General features: G+C 35.9%; 2 protein-coding genes, 1 long non-coding RNA gene and 1 pseudogene across 5 annotated transcripts; 2 read left to right on the top strand and 2 right to left on the bottom strand.

The window, feature by feature from the left end:
• Positions 1–2,958: 2,958 nt before the first annotated feature.
• Positions 2,959–3,883, bottom strand: LOC126630231 (uncharacterized mitochondrial protein AtMg00810-like). The gene is made up of 2 exons (XM_050300340.1): positions 3,862–3,883; positions 2,959–3,623 (listed from the first exon to the last, which is right to left on the bottom strand). Exons 1-2 carry the CDS (start codon positions 3,881–3,883, stop codon positions 2,959–2,961), a joined length of 687 nt encoding a protein of 228 aa, XP_050156297.1.
• A 3,836-nt stretch (positions 3,884–7,719) lies between these two features.
• LOC126629734 (putative cyclic nucleotide-gated ion channel 9) lies at positions 7,720–10,735 on the top strand (annotated as a pseudogene).
• A 2,361-nt stretch (positions 10,736–13,096) lies between these two features.
• LOC126629736 (uncharacterized) lies at positions 13,097–14,045 on the bottom strand. The gene is made up of 2 exons (XR_007625839.1): positions 13,885–14,045; positions 13,097–13,805 (listed from the first exon to the last, which is right to left on the bottom strand). It is a non-coding gene; the product is annotated as an uncharacterized LOC126629736 (long non-coding RNA).
• A 255-nt stretch (positions 14,046–14,300) lies between these two features.
• On the top strand, positions 14,301–21,118 carry LOC126629730 (uncharacterized). 3 transcript variants are annotated; one of them, XR_007625838.1, is made up of 5 exons: positions 14,301–14,446; positions 15,295–15,541; positions 15,641–18,162; positions 18,286–19,817; positions 19,907–21,118. XR_007625838.1 is itself a non-coding variant. In XM_050299834.1 (4 exons), the coding sequence occupies exons 2-4, from the start codon at positions 15,518–15,520 to the stop codon at positions 19,592–19,594; spliced, it is 3,855 nt and encodes a 1,284-aa protein (XP_050155791.1). In that variant the 5' UTR covers positions 14,301–14,446; positions 15,295–15,517; the 3' UTR covers positions 19,595–21,118. The 3 variants fall into 3 exon arrangements, 2 of the variants coding, with proteins under 2 accessions (XP_050155791.1, XP_050155792.1); XM_050299834.1 differs by having other exon boundaries at positions 18,286–21,118; XM_050299835.1 differs by having other exon boundaries at positions 14,303–14,537; positions 18,286–21,118.
• The last annotated feature ends 453 nt before the right edge of the window (positions 21,119–21,571 follow it).

A 21,571-nucleotide genomic window follows, 5' to 3' on the forward strand; every position in this document is an offset into this window, starting at 1 on the left:
AGATTTGAAATTAATAAAAATTGTCCATGAAATTGTTCACCATCAATCATTTTGATCATTAGGGAAAACATTATGTTAAATAAGGATCAAAATGACAAAATTACCCTCAATATAATAAATAATAGGCCAAAATGATTTGACACAAATTGAGGGTATTTTTATTATTTTATCCTTATTTTATGGAGATTTTTCATAGAAGTACCAAAATGATTGATTATGGACAAACTCATGGATTAATTATATCGATTTAAAATATCAGAGATCAAAGTAAGGATTTATGTAAATTTGAGAGACCATTTTGGCTATAAAGCCTTTTGATAAACATAGTTGCAGCTGGTAATAGTGGCAATTGACTACTGATTGATGAAAAATCTCAATGAATTGTTACCTTAAATGGTTATCAACAGTCACGTACAAATGTTCAATGTGTTCTATATGTAAGTTTTTTGGGGTTCTTCGAGATGTAGGAAATTAGGGCAGTTGGTCACGATGCTTTCTTGCCGTCAGGGCCGGTCCAGAGATTTTTGAGGTCCGGGGCGACGTAAAAAAAAGTGCTCTAACTTCATATAAGAAAATTATTTATTTTCACACATAAGACATCGAAAAAATTATACTTAGAAAAACACTTCAAACTCAATAATTTAGAAACACAGAAAGACTAATTTATTTTGTATTGAGAGAGGGAAACAAAAAAACTTCGGGCTTACAAGTAGATAGATGATGAGTTTTGTTTTCCATTTGAACTTTGAATGTGTTTTTTGAATAAATCGTGAGGTGTTTTTTTCTTATTTACTAACCTTGTCAATATGGGACTAAAAAATAATGATGTTTTCGAGTCTTTAATTGATATGTATTATTAATGAATGAGCACTAAATTAAACATTTTGATAACACGTCATATAATTTGCAAATTTGGTCTACGTATTATTCTTTGTTGAAGATTAGACTTGAATTAAAACAAATATTTAAAAATAACAACCCACATAGCTACTAGATAGTAACTAAAAATAAATTACCAACCAAACAAAAATTTGTAAAAATTGAAAAGAATAAACATGCACATAGCATTTCGAACTTAGGACATCTTGTTAATTTTAAACAACAAAAATCATTGTTTCTAATTAAACTTCTTGATCCTTTAACCAAATTTTCTAAATTTATACTCTTATAAAAAGAAATTTGTAAAAAAAAGGAAAGTAAATAAGCACACATGGTGTTTTGAACCCAAGACCTCCTTATTATTTTCAAATGACAAACCACCACTTCTAGTTAAATTTCTGTGTCTTTGAATCAAATTTTATAAATTTATACTCTTATAAAAACATATATAAATATACCGCCCTAATAATTTTGGTGCCTCTTATTTTTTTGGACCCTGGACGGTCGCCCCTCCTGCACTGGGCCTGGGCCGGCCCTGCTTGCCGTTCGCCGGTAAAAGCCTTGCCGGATTTCTGCAACCTCGCCAAATTTCTACAATCTCTCTCTCTTCTAATCTCTCTTTTCTCTCTCGTTTCTCTCTTTTGATCTCATCACTTTCCTCTCTCCTCAGGCAGCTCGATCAAGGAATTGGAATGGTTGGTAGGTCTTTTTTCAATTATTAAAGATTTAAAAATAATTTTTAATTTCAAACGAAACAAGTTTTTATTTTATTTTTAACAAATGATATTATCTAATGTGTGAGTGAGTTAAGCCTCATAATGGGCTAATCATAATAATGCAGTTTAAATTCGCATTCTGCAATAATTGAATATAAGACTTCTCACTTACAAGTAAAGATAAATATTACTAGACCGTAATCTTAAGTAGCCAAACAAGTTTTTAAATCTTATAAATAATTGTTCTCGAGACATGGTCTTAAGAAACATTTTTAAAAATAATGAAAAAACTTTAGTAGGATACCAAACGGGGGGCCGCAGGTTTATAAAGGTTGGCAATTCTTCAAATGACTTATATTTTTGTGGATTCCTAATCACAAACCTGTGGTGCAGGTTTATAAGAGAATCAATTCCCGCAATATTAAGATTTACCAAACAATATTGATAAAAACTCAAAATCAATAATTTGAAGAATTAGTTAAAAAATATAGTTAATTAAGAAATAATTGATTAAGAAAATTGAGATGCTAGTAAAGTGAATCCATAAAGATCTGTGGACTACTCGAAAGAAAATAGAATTAATTAAGAAATAATTAGTTTAAAAAAACTCACTTGCAATCTTCCACGTGAAGGCACCTGTGGCTTCGAATCTACCACAATGTTGCATGTTCTCACTCTCCCACACGCCGCTTTTCACTTGGAAGTGGCAGAGATTGTTGCAACATTTTTTGTCCTCGGGAAACGAAGGCCAATCCAAAGCCATTTGAAACTTTGGTTTAATTAAAAGGAAAACTAATGAAAATGGTTTGAAAACTTTGAGTTTTAACGATAAGGTCAAAATAAATGGTAAAGTGAATAGTACCAGGATTGACTTTTTAGTGTAAAAATGTGATTTTTCGTTAAAATGAACAGTACCGAGAGCTTTTCATTAAAGTTCCCTTAATTAAATTAAGGGAAGTTGCACTGAGCATTGGGAATATTTTAGGGACGAAACAGCCGACCAAACTGAGGTTGCCATGTGAATCGTTGTGGTCATCTCTTCACTTGCTTGTTTAGTTCATTGAAATGAATTAACAAACCGCTGCAATTCAACATCTCATTGTCTTGCTCAACTTGAAATAATAAAATAAACATACTGCTTCAGTCAACTGACTCGACCAATGTACATGCAAAGAGAGTAATCTAGAATCGAGATAGTGACGTATGACCAAATAGCGTAAGCAAAAATTGAATGAATTTATATTTATCGTATGCAAAATAATTAATTATTGCTTGATAAAATGTGAACTACTCCATCATCTATATATCTATATCTATATTACACACACACACACACTCACTCACTCACTCACACACTTCAGTTTTAGAAATTTTGAGATCTCAGATTTGGTTTCCAATTTAAGGGATTTTGCAGCATCAACCATTTGCAAGAAGCAAGATTTTGTTCCTCCCGCTCTCTCTTGAAAGCATTGTTCAAAGCCCACAAAATTGGATTGGAACCAAGAAACACAATGAAACCAAATGTAGACATTTTGTCATTTGGATCTCCAGCCCAATCTGCTTCACTATATGATTGTAGATAGATTGGTCCTGATTGAAATCGAATACCATACTCCGAAGTGCCTTTGAGATACCTAATTATTCTTTTTACTGCAGTAACATGTGATTCCATAGGATTGTGCATAAACTGACAAACTTGATTAACTGAAAATGCTATATCAGGTCGAGTAAACGTGAGATATTGCAGTGCTCCAACAATACTTCGATACTGGTCAGGATTGTGATAAGGTCTCCCATCATCTTTTAGCAATCTGTGATAGGGAAGATAAGGAGTAGCACAAGGTTTGCAATCTTGAAGATCAACTTTGTCAATTAACTCCTTTGTATATTTTGATTGAGAGACCAATAAGCCATCAGAAGTATATTGAATCTGTAGCCCTAAGAAGTAGTTCAAAACTCCCAAATCCTTCATGTCAAATTCCTTTATGAGATATGCAATAACATCAGAAACCAATTGAGGATCACTGCCTGCGAGAATCACATCATCAACATAGAGCAATAGAACAATTGTGCCATGTGATGTGTGTTTAACAAATAAAGAAGGATCTGCTTGAGACAGTTGAAATCCCAATCCTAGCAGAAAACTTGTGAACTGCTCATTCCAAGCTCGATGAGCTTGTTTCAGACCATATAGGGATTTTTGAAGCTTGCAACATAATTGGAGGGATGAATAGAACTTTGAAAGCCTTGAGGTTGTTCCATATACACCTCTTCTTGGAGTAAACCATAATTGGAGGAAATTACTGCTCTACATTCTCAACAAACATGGTCTCTTGTTCCCCTCCCACCACATAAAAATCTTGTTGGTTGTAAATGGGTGTACATAATCTAACGGAATGCAGATGGTTCGATATCCAGATATAAAGCATGGCTTGTTGCAAAGGGTTGCAGTCAAGAGGATGGCATTGATTATGGTGAAACGTTCAGTCTGGTGGTTAAACCAACAACCATTAGATTGATTCTAGCATTGGCAGCACAATTTAAATGGACTCTTAGACAACTGGATGTTAAAAATGCATTCTTGCATGGTTTACTCCAAGAAGAGGTGTATATGGAACAACCTCAAGGCTTTCAAAGTTCTAGTCATCCCTCCAATTATGTATGCAAGCTTCAAAAATCCCTATATAGTCTGAAACAAGCTCCTCGAGCTTGGAATGAGTGGTTCACAAGTTTTCTGCTAGGATTGGGATTTCAACTATCTCAAGCAGATCTTTCTTTATTTGTTAAACACACATCACATGGCACGATTGTTCTATTGCTCTATGTTGATGATGTGATTCTCACAGGCAATGATCCTCAGTTGGTTTCTGATGTTATTGCATATCTCACAAAGGAATTTGACATGAAGGATTTGGGAGTTTTTAACTACTTCTTAGGGCTACAAATTTAATATACTTTTGATGGCTTATTTGTCTCTCAATCAAAATATACAAAGGAGTTAATTGACAAAGTTGATATTCAAGATTGCAAACCTCGTGCTACTCATTGTCTTCCCTATCACAGATTGCTAAAAGATGATGGGAGACCTTATCACAGTCCTGACTAGTATCGAAATATTGTTAGAGCACTGCAATATCTCACGTTTACTCGACCTGATATAGCATTTTCAGTTAATCAAGCTTGTCAGTTTATGCACAATCCTATGGAATCACATGTTATTACAGTAAAAAGAATAATTAGGTATCTCAAAGGCACTTCAGAGTATGGTATTCGATTTCAATCAAGACCAATCTATCTACAATCATATAGTGATACAGATTGGGCTGGAGATCCAAATGACAGAAGGTCTACATCTGGTTTCATTGTGTTTCTTGGTTCCAATCCAATTTCGTGGGTTTCGAAGAAGCAACATACTGTTTCTAGGTCCTCAACAGAAGTTGAATATAGAGCTCTTGCCATCACTGCAGCTGAGCTTGCTTGGATAAGACAATCATTCTGTGATCTTCACATCCCATTACAATTGCCTCCCATGATTCATTGTGACAATGTTTCTGCTATTGCTCTATCCACAAATCCAGTGTTTCATGCCAAGTCTAAACATATTGAAATCGATTACCATTTTGTGAGAGAACGAGTAACAAGAGGAGATCTTCAGATTCAACATGTTTCTTCATCTGATCAATATGCTAACATATTGACTAAAGGGCTATCTGCACCATTGTTTCAGTTGCATTGCGGCAATCTCATGCTCAGCTCCTACAAGCATGAAGTTGAGGGGGGATGTAAGAGTAGTGAAGTGAAGAAAACCAGCATCCGAGTGACAGATAAATCTATGGCAGAAATGAATGACACTTGTCAAGAGATTACATAGTCTGTTATAAGGTAGTTAGGCAGTTAGTTCTTAGCTTAGTGAGAAAGCTTTGTAATAAGATATAACAGTTTTTGTAAACAGTGAAAATACATACTGAAAAAATACAATCATCTTTCTCTCTCTTTCTCAGCCTGATTCTCTCTCCAATTCTTTCTTCTTTCTTTTGCTTTTTGTATCTTTTCTTCAAGATTTCTGAAGTTCTAACAGTTTGAGTTATGGCAAGCTCCGAACAACCTTTAGCCGTAAGGAACTTGGGAGAGAAAACTGTAGTTATAGAAATTCCCCCTTCCCCGACGAAAGTTGCAGGATGTTTTTATCGTGTCAACAAAGTTGCAAGGTTAGTTTCTTAAATTTTTTTCTTATTTTTATTTCCTTTTCCAAACCAATTATTGGTGTCAAATTACGTATAACCTAAATACAAGATAAAACTTGTTGCCTTTGTAAAATTTTAGACTGTAGTTTATGTTGGCTCCCACATTGGGCGAGGTAAAGAAGATAGAAAGAGTTTAAATATGGTTACTCCATTCTAACTAATACCGATACTTTTTGTGATATCTATACACCTCTTTTTACTTCTCACACACTCTTCTAATTTTCGGCCTTCGGATCGGATGAATTAAAGAGGATCAATGGACAGAAATTAACAAAGGGTGTGTGAGAATTAAAAAAGGGTGTGTGGATGGCATATCCCCTTTTGCATCTTGTCTGTTTGCTGTTTTATTGGATCCATTTTTCCTTTACGTTCCGATGATCAACGATGATATGAAGTGCATACTGATGGACAGAATCTTGACAATAACAGCCCTTATTCTACGATCAGTCACTGATGTTTTTTACATATTGGACATTGCTTATCAATTCTACAATTTTGAGAACACTAGAGATTTAATGAATGAACTTGGCAATCAAAGTACGGATATATTACGATGTTTACGGGAATATTTTTTTCCAACAATGATCAAGACGATTTTGGGGTCATATAATATTCTAATTGACATTTTAGCTATCCTTCCCCTTCCACAGGTAAGAGAAGCCCTTGTTGTTAGAGTTAAATTCCAATAACTTTATTTTTGTATACGTGACAAAATATTGTACATTATTTTTTAGAGTTTAGGGTTTAAGGTTTAATTAATTAACTCTTGATTTTATTGTTGTTTTTATGTTCAGGTAGTAATTCTCATTTTCTTTTCAAAGATGGGGAAAGTAAGTATGAACCTTTTGGTTTTGTTGCAATATGTGCCATGAGTTATTCGCATCTACCTATCATCTAAGGAACTTACATTGACTGGAGAGTCTGTAGAGACTGCAACATGGGTTAAAGGAGTACTAAATTTCTTTATGTACATCCTTGCTAGTCATGTAAGTCTTAGATTTTATGGTCATTTATTTAAGCTCATGCTAAGCCAGGTACTTTTGCTCTATGATCCAAAAACAATTTAGATCAAATATAACATTTATGTTGTATTTTAAATTTTTAGGAATTTGAAAACTTATATGCTGTGACTATATTGTGAAAAGAAATCTTAATTAATTAAACTTGTTGGTCCTCTAGATACTTGAGTTCTATGGTACTATTTTTTCTATTCAACGAATGACAATTTGCTGGCAATCTACATGTCGAAAGGAAAATAGATGTGACACTAATAACTTTGGTTGTCATGATCATATTACAGTGAGAAATATCACATTTGTAATGAAGTATGCCTAATAAATTCACCAAATTCAACGATCTTTGACTTTGGTATGTATACACCTTCAATCTAGTATACAAATGTGGACAAATTACTTTCAGAAGTTCTCGAACTGTTATTGGTGGGGCCTACGAAATTTGAGATTTGTAAATTTGAAATCTTTTTTTATCTTTAAAAAATATATAAAGAGCTATGATTTGTTAAAAATAAAGAATATTTTTTTTACAGAAATGGCACTTGACTATTTACATTTTTTAGCATTCACCACTTAAAAAAAATTTACAGTCAACCACTAAAACCTTAAGGGTGCGTTTATTGCACCGGACTGTCTCGGACTGGACTAGCTTCAAGAATTAAGCTGGATTAGCTTAGACTAGACTAAGCTGGACTGACTTAGTCAAGCGTTTGATGCAGTGTCGGATTAAGAAGCAGAATTATAATATTATATTATTTAATCTATATTTATTAATATTTTATTTTTAATTTAATATATCAATTAATATTTTTTTCATTACTATATCTTCTTCCCTATTTTCTAGAACCATCTCTGTTCATCATTTTTTCTCTCCGCCTCTCCCTCCCCATTCCCCTTTTCTCCCATTTTTGTTCCTCATTCTTTTATTGCAAATCCTCTACCTCTTCACTTCATCTTCTTCGCCCCCTCTGCACTTCACCTCTTCCTCCTGCCTCTTCACTTCCTCTCACAAAATCACTTGCAAATCTTAGAATCAAAACATAGAGCAAGAAAGAGATTGAAGGAGGTGGGCTACATGTGTGATTGGCTCAAAGGTGGAGGATAAGGGTTGGATCTGGTTTGGTTTTTCTAGGTGCATGTGTGATTGAAACAACCATGATCATCCCACTGCATTGTTTTTTTGGATTTCCTGGGTTTATGAGTTTTCTAAGTTTGAATTTTGGGATTTTCTGGGTTATCTGGGTTCGAATTTTTCTAGGTGCATGTGTGATTGAAACAACCATGATCATCCCGTTGCAAATTTTTTGTATTTTTTTTTTAATTTTGCGAGATCTGGATTTGAAAAAGGGTTGTGGGACACGAGATAGAAGCAGATGGGAGGAACGAAACAGGGAGGGGTGAATCCATCAGATTTGGCTTAGCAGTCCGGCCAATTTCGGGGGGCCTCGCGAAGACCCTTCAACGAAGCTTTTAGTCCGACTTAGTCTAGGTGAGTCCCATTAAACTAAGTCCCGGCGTGAAACAAATACAGGACTACAGTTTAGTATAGTCCAGTCCCCTCTAATCCGGTCAAACAAACGCCCCCCCCCCCCCCCCAAAACGTTTTTTGGAAATATGTCACCTACCCCAATTTTTTAGGTCGCATGACTTGCACGAATTGATGAAATGGATCTCAAAAAGTTTGGTTTGTGTATCCTTGTCGCGCCATCAAATTGTATCAAATATATTGTTTCATTTCATTTTTGCCGTTCAGTAGGTTCAAACCTTGAGCCCAGCATCGACGGATGGGAAAACCTTTTTGCAGCTTTTATTTCTATAACTGGCTTGCTACTGTTTCTGTATCTCATCGGAAATTTGCAGGTTGGTAACGCAAACCTTTTCAGAAAATCCCATTCTTTAAGCTTATAAGGAAATTTGTTATGTCCTTTGTGTCTAATTTGAGTAGTATATATGTATGCATATAGTTGGTTGGTTTCTCTCCCTGGGAAGGATAAATTATTAGTTGCTAATTAATTAATAACTCATTAAACTTTTTTTTATATCCTAGCCAAATACGTTCAGTCGAAAACTTAGATCAGGTAACAAGACCAGAGTTTTATGAGAAAAATGTTGTGTGGCCACTCGATTAAAAAAATAAAATTAGTTTCCTTACTACGTTCGTCACAGAATTGATACTGTGATGAGTGATTGTAACTTTGTAAGATATTTTAACGAACTCATGAAGTAACTTAGGTGTTGTGGATAGACATATATGCAGTTGGATCTTGGAAGAAGAGAGAAACGTAGAAAGCAGTTGAAGAAAAAAAAGAAGATGGAGGAGAAAACTCGAGAGTATAGAATTGTGGTTGGCTAAAAAAAGTATCCCTGAAAGAGAAAATAGGGATATAAAGTTGCATGCATTAAAAAGGTGCAACAAGAACTTGAAGACGATGAAGCAAGTAACTTGGATGGTCTCTTCTAATACTCTTTCCTTGGATCAGCAAACTTTTATCCAAAGTTGTATGCCGTTGAATACGATGAAGAAGGTAATTAAGTTCTTTCAAATCCACTTACGTAACTTTTATAACTTCCGCACACACTTTTTTTTATATATATTTTGATACGCTCCTATTATTTCTCTATCTTGGTTCTCCGTTGATTTATTATAGAATTATGACTCTTTGTATTGATGTGTGGAAATATTACAATATATATAAAGTTGTATTAATCCCTCTTACACTAATTACAATTAGAAATTAATCAAGTAGAGGATTCCGAATTAATTAATTCTAGTCTCACACACTTGTTCAATTCAAATAAATAAATAAATAAGCGTGTACGAAATTATTTTTCTAGACAGACACACATACTTGGTCAAATAACGCTTTAACGTAGTGGTAAAAAGAAATTATGCCAATGTACCATGGTGCCCTTGAGTTCTCCTCCCCATAACAACTAACTATTTAATCCATTAACGCTATCGTTTGTTTAAAAAAAAATGACAGACGTACGGGTCTTGAAAACTGCAAGTTACAAAAAACTTCCAAAACTATTTCAGACTTTGCATTTATATGGGGCGACTCACATACCTGTAAAATTTGATCACATCATAATCATTAAATATGGTCCAAATTCACCCTTTCTTTAAATTAAATGTATCTCTGAATTATTTTGCAGGTTCGAATGCTTCAAAACATGGATGAATTCGAGTTGAAAGCAATCTGTGAGCAATTTAAGCCCAGGAAGTATACTAACGGCAATATTATTATAGAAGCGGGTAAACCATTTGAAATGATGGTGTTGATCGTGGATGGACTTGTAAAGATTGAAGATTGTACTTGTGATCTGCAACTAAGGGGAGGAGATTTATATGGACAAATACTGATACCTTGGCTGTCAAGGAAATACTCTCGTGGCAACCTGCTCTTGGCAACCAAATCCCTAGTTGCAGTTGGTGATGTTGAAGCCCTAGTTCTCATGGCTACCGACTTGGACAGTGTCTTACATAAATTCACGTCGCATTTCAGGATATACTACTACGAAGTCGAAGACCAATTGGAAAGCCATCAAACACATGTTAAGGCACTCCGGCTCAGTACTGATGAAAAAGGCCGCAGACAAGCACAGTGAGAATGGCAGGTGTAGTAACGAGGTGAATAATCTTTCTCGAATTAAAACATGGAAAATGGGGTGAATACATGCAACAAACCTCGACTTTAGTAATCACATCTCCTAAAAAGTGAAATCAGAGTTATGTAAGTGACGACTTGTGAGTGTGAGGATAGAGGAATGACAAGTACTTGTGTACAATGAAGTATGTGTAAGATACATTTTCATTTTCTTCCTGTTTGTTTGCCTTTGTGTGCTGACACTGTATTTTCACTTTTCTGAATTTGAAAGAGAACTATGCCGTTGGGCTGTTTTTTCCCTGCCAACTTGGAGTAAACAATTAGTTGTTCCAAATCAGGGACATTATCATTGTTTAACCAGTTAGCTAGTAAGAACCATGTACAGGCAAGTCCCTGTAAGTCAGAGAGAAATTTTTCAATGTATTGAAAACACGACTCAGTATAACATATGTAATAATACAATTGGTTGCAAACTTGAGAAAATAAAATTTCAACGAATTTTATTACTACACTTGGTAACGTACGATTCATAATCCTAGCACAATAAAAAATCTCTCGTAAGTTTGAACAGTTTTGCAATCATGTTCACGATTTCAAGGAGCAAGACTTATTTGTTACTTGCACTGATATTTGTTTAAAAAAAATTGTTTATGCTCCGTCATGTTTTTTTGATATTCATATTTGAATTTTGAATAAATATTTATTATCTTATTATGTTTAATAAAGCATCTAACTTAAAAAAATAGCAAGATGACAAAACCACAACAAATTATAAGATGTGGAAGTTTTTTTTTTCCTTGTATGATTTATATTACGTGGAGGGCAAGTAAACCACAAATAAAAGCACAAGGACAATAGAAAATAGAATCAAGCTGAGATGGTTACGCCCCTTCTTTCATCTCTCTAATCATCCATCTCTCCCTCCTCTCTAAATATTATGTACTACAACACGTTATTAACATGAAGTGTGTCTCTAAGCTTGAGGAGAGAATTCTTTACCAGTGATCAAGGTATAAAATATCGATGATATCGGAAATATCGGTAGTCCAAAAACAAGGAAATTTCGATGGAAATATCGGGATATTATCGATATCCATAAAAATTGAATAAAAACCACGGAAATTGTAAGAAAAACTTGGAAATTTTTATTGAAACTTTGAAGGATGTTTATTTAGTCAGTTATCTATTAGTTTATCACAAAAAATTGGAAGGAAATGCATTGCATGATAGATATAACTGATTTAAGTTGATTATATAACGAGTTGACAAACATTTTGAGTGTAGAAAATATGTAGTAATTAATGAAAGAAGTTTAAACACACCATAATCATTATATATAATGAATTAGTACAATATTTCACACTTTATACATTGCATGGAGTGACTTAGTAAGGTCTAAAATATCAATGATATCGGAAATATCGGTAGTCCAAAAAAATATCGGTAGTCCAAAAACACGAAAATTTCGATGAAAATATCGAGATATTATGGATATTTTAGACCATGCCAGTGATGAAGCTTTACTAGCTAAGTAATTCTAATTATATCTTTGTGATTTTGAATTATATATTTCGCTATGATTGCAATTCATATTTATGATTCGATTGTATGGCTTTGTTGATATTATACGTGCAATAAACAAAAGAGTAATGTTATCCCTGCTTATTTTTAAGTATCATACATTGTTCTTAATTTTAACCATCAAACCAAATAAATTAAAAGAAAATCAAAGCACGGGAAAAGTAAGACATTGCCCAGCGCTTAAGAATATTTTTTGTGAGTTGGTTTTTTAGAATATTTTTTATACTTTTCCCTATAATTGTACTTTTCTTTTTGATATAATCAATATTTTATGCGCATGGTTGCAGCTGGCAACAGTGGCAAGTGACCGATGATTGTGTTGGCCACTTGCAGCTGCGATGCATTTAAAATTCGAATGCGATTTCTTCGATGAATAATCGAAGTAATGGGTCCCAGTTTTCAAATACAATTGCTGGTATTTAATTTTCTGTTGATTTAATGCTATACTTATCATTTATATGTACCATCATTTGAGTCATTTCTCTAACAAAGATGAGCTTGTCAACGCATGCGGATTCTATCCATGTTAGAAAGATAGTACAAATGATGGTATAAGTAGATGGTAAAAATAGTATTTTTGAGATTTATATATCTCTATTGTTGGATATCGATAGTTTTTTTTCCTGAACATACGGAATTATCTATACTAAGAAAATGAGAGAGTGGCCAATGAGTCAGTCATAATAATAATGTGATTCAAATTTGTCTTTTAGGGAAAATCATAGTACTAAATGACAGATATAGATAGTTTGGAGTGCACACTATTTTTTAGTTGTTAATTTAACCTGTGTTTTAGAGAGTGTTTATCCTTAATTGCTTTTACTAATTGATCTCAATTAATTTAATCTTTGTTTTAAAAAGTGTTAATACCAAGAAGTTAATTTAATGTTTGCTTTAGAGAGCGTTTCTCCTTTAAAGAGGACTTCTTGGATTAAATTCGAACAATATTAAAATAAAAATGACTCCAAATAAAAGAATAAGGTCAACTTGCCCAATCTGATAGCCTCGTACCTCCAGATATTTTTAGTGTGACAAACACAAGATCACAAATAGCATTTCAAAACGAACTTTAATTTGTGCAACTAAAGATTCAATCACTTCATAATCCTCCATGAGAGGCTTTGTACATAAAATGCCAATAAAACCGGTAAAGGTACACTCTTTGAATACAACATTGTCAACTCTGAAAAATATTGCAAAATAAACAAATAGTGACCGTTACAATAGAAACTCTATGCACATTAAGTTTTTTTTCCCAAACATATTAACAACATTCAACACAAGTTTTGTGTGGCATTTTATCATCTCTAATATCATGTAGTAAATAAGAGCTTTTACAAAAATTAGAAGGTAAGAAACATTAGAGAATGTGTCACTTAATACAATGATCTAGTGAAATTCATTTTTATTTGTAAGTGAAATATCTTAAGTTCGATTCTTATAAAAAATGAATTTGAACCACATTATTACTAACACATTATGAGATTAAGCCGATTATTTTCCCTTAATATAGATAACGTCATTTGTTAAAAAAAAATCATTAAACAATGTGAACCCAAAAAAACAAGGTCATGCTTTGTTGCTTTCTCTGGCGTGTAAAAAGAGTTAAAGCAAGAAAAAAAAAAGTAAAAGCCAAAATACTCAAGGAAAAAAAATTGGAAATTCGTAACGAACCTTCTAGGAAAGGCCAACCTAAAGTGACAACATGGGCGGCAATTTGCGGAACACGTCAGTGTAAGGTTCCATCCACACAATGTGCGTTGCCTGCAAAAGATATTCTAAACAACTTCAATTTATAAAAGGGAATCGAATTCTAAATTCGTTACTCTCTTAATCAGTTAACCTAACTATGGTATTGCCATGCCGGACATGCATCTATGTGCAACTCGAATTTATGAGCGTCGAATCAAATTTGTTGCAATTTAGCATCGCATTGTCTTACCCAACTGTTGCACAATACATGTAAAAAAAAAACGGATGAGAGGGTGGGATTAGACCAAATAGTTGGAGATGAACTCGGTACAATAAAACGAGCAGAAGTATCTTACCTAAGTAACTAATTCCGAACGTACATATAAGAGAGTAGTAGAGATAGTGACGTATGACCAAATAGCGTGTGCAAAAATTGAATGAATTTATAAATGGTAGGACCGCAATTATAGAAAAGTAGAATCACAAACCCCAGGCCGACAAACAATTTGGACAACATGGTGGGACCCACCCTTTGGATTAGATTAGATTAGATTCTCCTCTCTCTCTTTCTCTCCCTCCTTCCTAACCTTTCCCTCTCCCCCAGTCTTCCTCCTTTGCTTTTCTCTCTCAATCTTCAACCGCGTCCTCCTCAATTTCCTGCAACTTTCATACCTTTTACCAAGCAAAAGCTCCTCCGGACTCTCTCCCAGCAGGTAATCCCTCCTCCTCCTCCATCCTACTTCTTCGATTCCGCTTCGGAATTCGTTTCCCTCTTTCGTCAACGCGTTTGCGATTTGATTTCAGGTATTTTCCTGGAAGTTTCTGGACTGATTTCTATTTCGAAGATTTTGATTTCGTTTCCGTCGACTTTAGTTGATCGGATTGGTTGATTCGTCGCCACCGGTTTCGTCGGCGGCTTTTGGCTTTTGTGAAAATGTTTTTTTGACTTTTTTTCGATCAAAGTGGAAGTGCTTATTTATGAAGCACAACTCTTTCTTTTTAAATGGATCGTCCGAACTTGTTTCGTTTGAATTGTAACGCTTCGAATTGAGATGCTACTGGGGAAATTCGTTTTTTGGGTTTCATTTATTACGGATTAAACAGCACGGATAAAGGGTCTCTGTTTCTGCTTATGCTTTTGGGAAAAGTGCTTTTGTTTTATGGGATCTATTAGGGATTTAATTTTGTGTTTAGATTGTTGCTTGGTTACTTAATTATTCTAGAAATGATCTTAGAGTTGGCAAATTTGGTTGAATATAGTTTTCATATTATATATATATATATTTGTTAGTATTATTTTGTATGTTCACATTGCATAATTGCTTCTGCTATTTCAATTAGGAAAAGTCATGGCAAAATAAAGTATAACAAAATTAAAATTCACTCACCGATCAGCCATGATGTGTTCTTTACTTGTCTTCAGATATGCATATACCATACTTTCCCAATTAGTCCATGTCGTTGGCTGAGAGTTTGGTGTTTTATTTGGGAATTAATTCACATTTGTAATCGAGTTCTCTTGCTAATGTGTAGCTTTATTTTTTGTTTTGGTTGTGTGCAGGAGATTGAATTTGGTAGAGTTTGATAGCTAGAAGATAAGAAACTGCACCATCTTATCAGCTAACTGAATTTGGTTTTTAGAAAATAGATTGTAGTTGCATATTTGTCATAGTGGTGATCTTAAAAGTGACTTGAGAACGATTACCGCGTCCTGCTATTTGCTAGACTTTGATTTATAGACAGAGAGAGAAGGGTCAATTATAAGATTGCAAAATCTTGGAATCATGCCGGTATCGGGAAATGAAGAGGTGTTTATTTCCTTTCTAAATTACTGCTAACTGAGATTAGAGCCTCGTTTAAATTTATTGTTTTCCTGAATATTGATCAATTAAATCTTTTGTTGGCAGACTGGGGTTAAATCCGTCACCCAGAAATCTAGTGATTATAGTGCAGGTGTTCCTATCAAGAAAAGGAGGTTTTTCATGAGTCCTCCTTCACCTCCTCCTGAAGAACCATCTTTGTTTCCAGAAAAAATTGACTCAATACTGAAGGAACAATCTAGCCCAGCTCGGGGGTTGACTCCTTCATTTGTTAGTATCACCAGTTCTGGACTTTCTGATGCCAAAAAGATTCCTGAATCCGATTATAGAAGAGGAAACTCTGACATTGCAAATGTTAGTGTGGCCCAAGGAAATGATAATATGTTTAAAGTCAAACTCGAAGAACCCATCCCCGGAATTCACTCAAGTGCTTTGGATGACATCCGGAGGAAAGGGAAGCTTATCTTGTCTGATAATCCTGCACCTGAGTTGACTTTAAGGAAAAGTGAATTGACTTTAGCACCAAATGAAGCTCTTGCAGCTACTGTAGGGAAGGAGATTTTGCATAGCCAAAGTAAAGTAGAAGTGAAGTGTAAAGAAGAAATGCCTGCTGTTGCTGAGGGAACTGAATTGTCATTAGGTTTAAAGGAACATCTTGCTCCAGCTGTGACAGGACCGGTTATTGGTGGTGACTGGAGTTACCGGAATCAGGATAACTTGGAGCCTATGTCACTGAATTTGTCTTTAAGTGAAGAAAAAACCAGCAGCCAATGTGAAAGTAGTGGTAAAGGTTTGAGTTCCCTTGGTGCTGATATGAGTGAATGTCGAGCAAACTGGGATTTGAATACACCAATGGATGCATGGACAGATACTGTTATTGATTCTTCCATATCCTTTGATGAGAGTAACGCAACTGGTGGGCCGGATTGCAAAACTGGGTTGGTTGGAGCTGGTGTTAACAAAGAAAAACTGTCCATTGTTGAGAGCCAGAACAGAGCTAATGAGACCGACTCATCCACACTTGCTAACCAGTACAAGTCCAATGACTCCCTTCTTTTGCACCTTAGTTCACCTTCCTTGCAGTCAAACCAGTGTCAAAACCCTTCTAGTTCATCCAGCAGAATGGATTTACATAGGGTGATATCTGCTATAAACTCACATAGATTGTCTGGGCCTATTAGAAATTTGAACTTGGGTAATTATAAAACTGTGAAATCAGAACCGTTTGATGAGGGTGTCAAGCTGGATGTTAATGTATCTAAACCCAGTAACACAGGACTAGTAGATTGTAGTAGAGCAGTAAAGTGTGGAGTTGTTGAGCAGGGGAATCTTGGAGCTGTTAAGTCTTCAAATACGAGCACCCAAAAATCAGTTGATCCTAGACCCATAAAATCTGAACCAACTCATGTGGATACTCGAGAAACCATCAAGTCAATTGAAGGAACATCAGTCCAACTGGATAAACATTTGATACAAGGTGTGGATAATCATTCTGGTGACATGACGTTGCCTATGACTTCAGAGATGTCTTGCCGTGATGGAAAGACAGATTTGACCATGAGCAGGGATGTGACAAAGCATTCAGGAAACGTTAATGAATATGCGCCTATGGAAGCTTGTCAAATCAAAGATCAGGTTGCTGCATCTCAGGGTCTTGATACTAAGGGAAACAATACGAGAACAGAAGATGGTAATATTGACCGTGAGAGTTGTAAATTGAAGTGTATGAATGATCAGTTACTTGATTCACGGGGAAGTGGTGAGGATTGTGCCAGTGATGAGGAAAAGATTAATATATCTGCGGATATGCTGGAAGATTCTTATGGTTCTGATTGTGAATCAGATGGTGCTCGTGCTTTAGAAACAGCTATGGATACTAAACAAGATGGTAAGGGTAATGATTATGAAGATGGCAAGGTCCAAGTGTCAGTTGAGCTTACTGCTGTAGAGGAACCAATATGTAAGGCAAGAGAAGTGGAACATGATGATAATGACGATTTAGATAATAAAGGGACGGAGTTTGTGGGACCTATTAACAATGTTCATCTTACTTCATTCTATAATGAGGCAAAAGACAACAAAGACAATCTTGCTGAAACAAGTAACAATAATTATACAGAATCTTTTGATGTAGTTCTTAATGATAAATCTGATAAGGGCTCTAATGAAGATATGTGTTTGCAAGAACCATTAGCTGTTGAAAATCTAACCAGCGGAGCTGGTGTTGAAGGGTCAGCAGAACCTGATGACCAATCGGGGAAGATGGATGCCCAGAAATGTCAGGATGCAGAGTTCTCCGAGCAAGTCACTAATGGAAGCCAAGGAACTGTAGTGGATATTGGTCAGTGTATAAAGCTGAATGTAAATAACACTGACCTGGCACCAATGAGTGACTCAAATTTGTCCAAAACATCTGGTAGTGGTGATAATGCTGCTAAGGATACCAGTTATGGAGGACAACGGAGCCGGATAATAACTTTGCCTCGATCTTCAACTGTTTCTCCGAGTAAATCGAGGTCTATTTCAGGACAGCCTTTGCCATCAAGAGTTGGAAAAGAAATATTACCTGATGTAGCAACAGAGGAAGATAATATACATTCTCGAGGGAGGTGATTATTTTTCCCTTGTTTTCTATTTTCACTTTTATTTGGTTTTTAGGGTTAATAGTTGTATTCTAATCTCAATCTTCTTCCTTTTTGCCACTTTTTTTTTTTTTCTTTTCTTTTCCCCAGAGTTGAACCATATATTGACAGAAACCCCGTATTTTCAAGGGAGCGATACCAAGATCAATCACTGAGATATTATAGATTGGCTCCTAGACGTGGTAGAGGGAGGATGAATAGTCGTGGTGATTGGGGTTCTGATCGTAACTATGCTTCGGAGCTTTATAATAATCAAACAAACTATCGTGTCCCCAGGCATAAATATGCCCTCGATGTTTCTGATGCTGACCTTGAATATAATACTTACAATATGGCTTCAGATAGTGCATTTGCTGGTACAGGTCGTGGAGGAAGGAATCTTTCAAATGATGGACCACTTCCCTACCATATACCCTCAAGGAGGCGGTCTCCTGTTGGAGCACACATGCCTCGCCAAAATCCAAGAAATATTAGCCCAACCAGATGCATGGGTGAAGATGCTCCAAATTTGGTTGGAATGAGGCATAACGAGAAGTTTATGAGGGGTTTCCCTAATGATTTTGCAAACCCCATGTTCACTCGTACCCAACCTTCATATGACAGAGTAGATGGTCAATTTGGACGAGGAAATCGGAACTTTTCTTTTGTACAGAGGAGAGGGATTCCTAGAGTTCGGTCAAAATCACCAATAAGGTCCAGGACTCGCTCTCCTGGGCCATGGCCGTCTCCTAGAAGAAGATCCCCAGATGGGTTTGGTGGTCCTAGAGAACTAACTCATCGAAGGTCTCCACCAGTTTACAGGATGGGGAGGTTTAGATCCCCCGATGGCCCATGTTTTCCCGGAGAGATGGTGATTAGGAGGAATCCGTCAAATGATTTGAGGAATATGGATTCTGGAAGAGACCACGGTCCTACAAGATCTGTTATTCCTAATAGGAGTCCTTCTGGCCGGAATTTAGTCAGAAACAGGAGATTTGACGTCATAGATCCTCGAGAGAGGCCAAATAATGACGATTACTTTGGTGGCCCCATGCATTCTAGTCGTTTGCATGAGCTTGGTGGTGATGGAAATGGTGATGAGAGAAGAAGATTTGGTGAGAGACGTGGACCTGTCCGTTCATTCAGACCTTATAATGGTGCTGATGGTGAGACATTTCATCTTAACGGAGAGGATGGACCTAGGCCTTTGAGGTTCTTCCCAGATGATAGTACCGAGTTTCAAGAAAGAGGCAATTTGAGGGGAAGGGACTTTGACAGAAGGATTAAGAATCGGCCAGGAAATGCACCTAGAAGAATAAGAGGGATTGAGGACCAAGAAGCTAATTACAAACACGTTGAGCAGCCTTGGCATGATGGTGGGTTTGATGATACGTCACAAGTGAAGAGAACAAGATTTTAAATTTGCTTCTACCTTTACCTTGAATTTGGGATTAGTTGTTCATGTCTGGCGCATGACTCTATTGGCTCAAAGCACAAAGCAAGGGGCCATTCTGTTGTTTACATGTGATGTTCCTTCTCCAGTTCCAAAGCTTTGCTTACGATTCCATGGTTTCTGAACTGGATGCAGTACGACATTGCTTAATTGTCTCCTATGTAAATAGCTTGCATCTGGTATTATGGTGGTTAGTTCCTCACGATGCTCATATTACAGTAATTATGGGCTTTATATGTATTGCCTGAATTTCATTAGCAAGTTTTGTACTTGTCATAGGTCTTGGTTGCACATCATATCTCGTAAAGTCGTTCTCGTGGAGTGAGCCATTGAAATGCTTATACGAAGATTCTCCTTAGTTTATGAGTTATGTTTCTGCATGCATGGTGAGGTGACCGAGGGCAGGTATCCTACAAGGAAATGGCATCACTTTAAACTAGTATTTAGGCCACGAAGCTCCCACTTGTAACTATGTGCCCTGTTACTTTCTTCACGTCCATCTTCCTGTTGCAGAATGAGAAGACTGTCTATACAGTTTGTTCTTCGGTCCTGAAAATTTCCATCGATCCTGGTCATGCGAGCAATTGCCAGAGAAGCTGATCTTGTAGATGCTTTCAGTATAGAGCATCTTATTGTTTGGAGGTTGTGTTGAATAATGATATGCAGACATGCTGCAAACTGATGTGAAGGAGAGGTACTACTACTTGTGTGTGAAAAATGGCACGGGCTGTGCCGGCAAGTTCTCGATCGGCTTACTAGCTTACTAGCACTAAAGTTGACAGGTGAATAATGCTGTGTTGGAAGATTTATATCTGTTGATGTGTTTGTTATTTTCTTGAATGGTATCATGCAACGCGTATGAGAAGTCTTTTTGCGCTTCTTGTGCGCAGTTAAATGTGTGGTGCGTTGCTGGTTTTACATTATAAATGATGAATATCCTGACCGGAATCAGCTACAAATTGGGAAATGTTGGGTACATATTCGGTTACGTGATGAAGATGTGGTGATTAGTTTTTGAGTCAAACTTTGATGAAGGTGTTGGGAAGTCTTAGAACTAGTGATTGATGAAATAACCGAAATCTTGTTTTCGGTCGGGATAGTGGAGGTACTGAGGTAGAATTTCTTTATATGCGTTTCATGTGCTACTTACCTTCCTCATTTGACGGCGAGGTTGAAGTTTGGATCCAGTTTCCGGCAAAACTTGCTGGTCGGAACTGCCTTTTGCATCCAAATGTAACCATAAAAATCTATATTGATGAGAGGTAAAAGTTTCAGAGATGAATAAGGTGGTAAAGTGGAGAGATGTCATGAGGGATTTAAGGAAGAGAGTGTGATGAGATTAAGAATAATTTAGGGTTATAATCTTTATTAAAATTGTGAAGAACAAGCATTGTTTAACACGATGAATGATTCAAGTGCAATACAAGTTGAGTGGACCTTTGACTTGACTTAACTTGATGTAAAGAATAAAATTTGTTTATTTGGTACGCACATCTTCGATTCTTAAAAGTCTCTTTGGAAGTGATATTGGGAGAGTCGTAATCAATGTTGTGAAGAATTGCATGAGAGGTGTTTCATTATAAAATCGTGTAAAGGGAGTGATTTTATGGAGAAATGCATAAATCAAGTGATTTTTCTTGTGACTTTATGGAAAAGCACTTCTCATGCGCTTTCTTTTTAAGTGATTTTACCTTTCCAAACGGGAATTATATGAAAATCACCAACATTATTACAAAAATAAAATTAGTTAAATTAAAGACAATACCCAATTTGAAAACCTAAGCAAACACATGGGTTACATTTGGTCCTATAGCCAATGTGAGAGAGGCTATAAATCAAAGGTGGAAAGATGTTGAGCTCTTGCATGACGGCGTGGGTTCTAACCCCGTCAGTGGCTAATTTAACATCTAATATAACAAAATCTATTGTTTGAAAAAAAAAAAA

The sequence above is a fragment of the Malus sylvestris genome, chromosome 7 (assembly GCF_916048215.2).
Source record: "Malus sylvestris chromosome 7, drMalSylv7.2, whole genome shotgun sequence".
Classification (NCBI taxonomy): domain Eukaryota; kingdom Viridiplantae; phylum Streptophyta; class Magnoliopsida; order Rosales; family Rosaceae; genus Malus; species Malus sylvestris.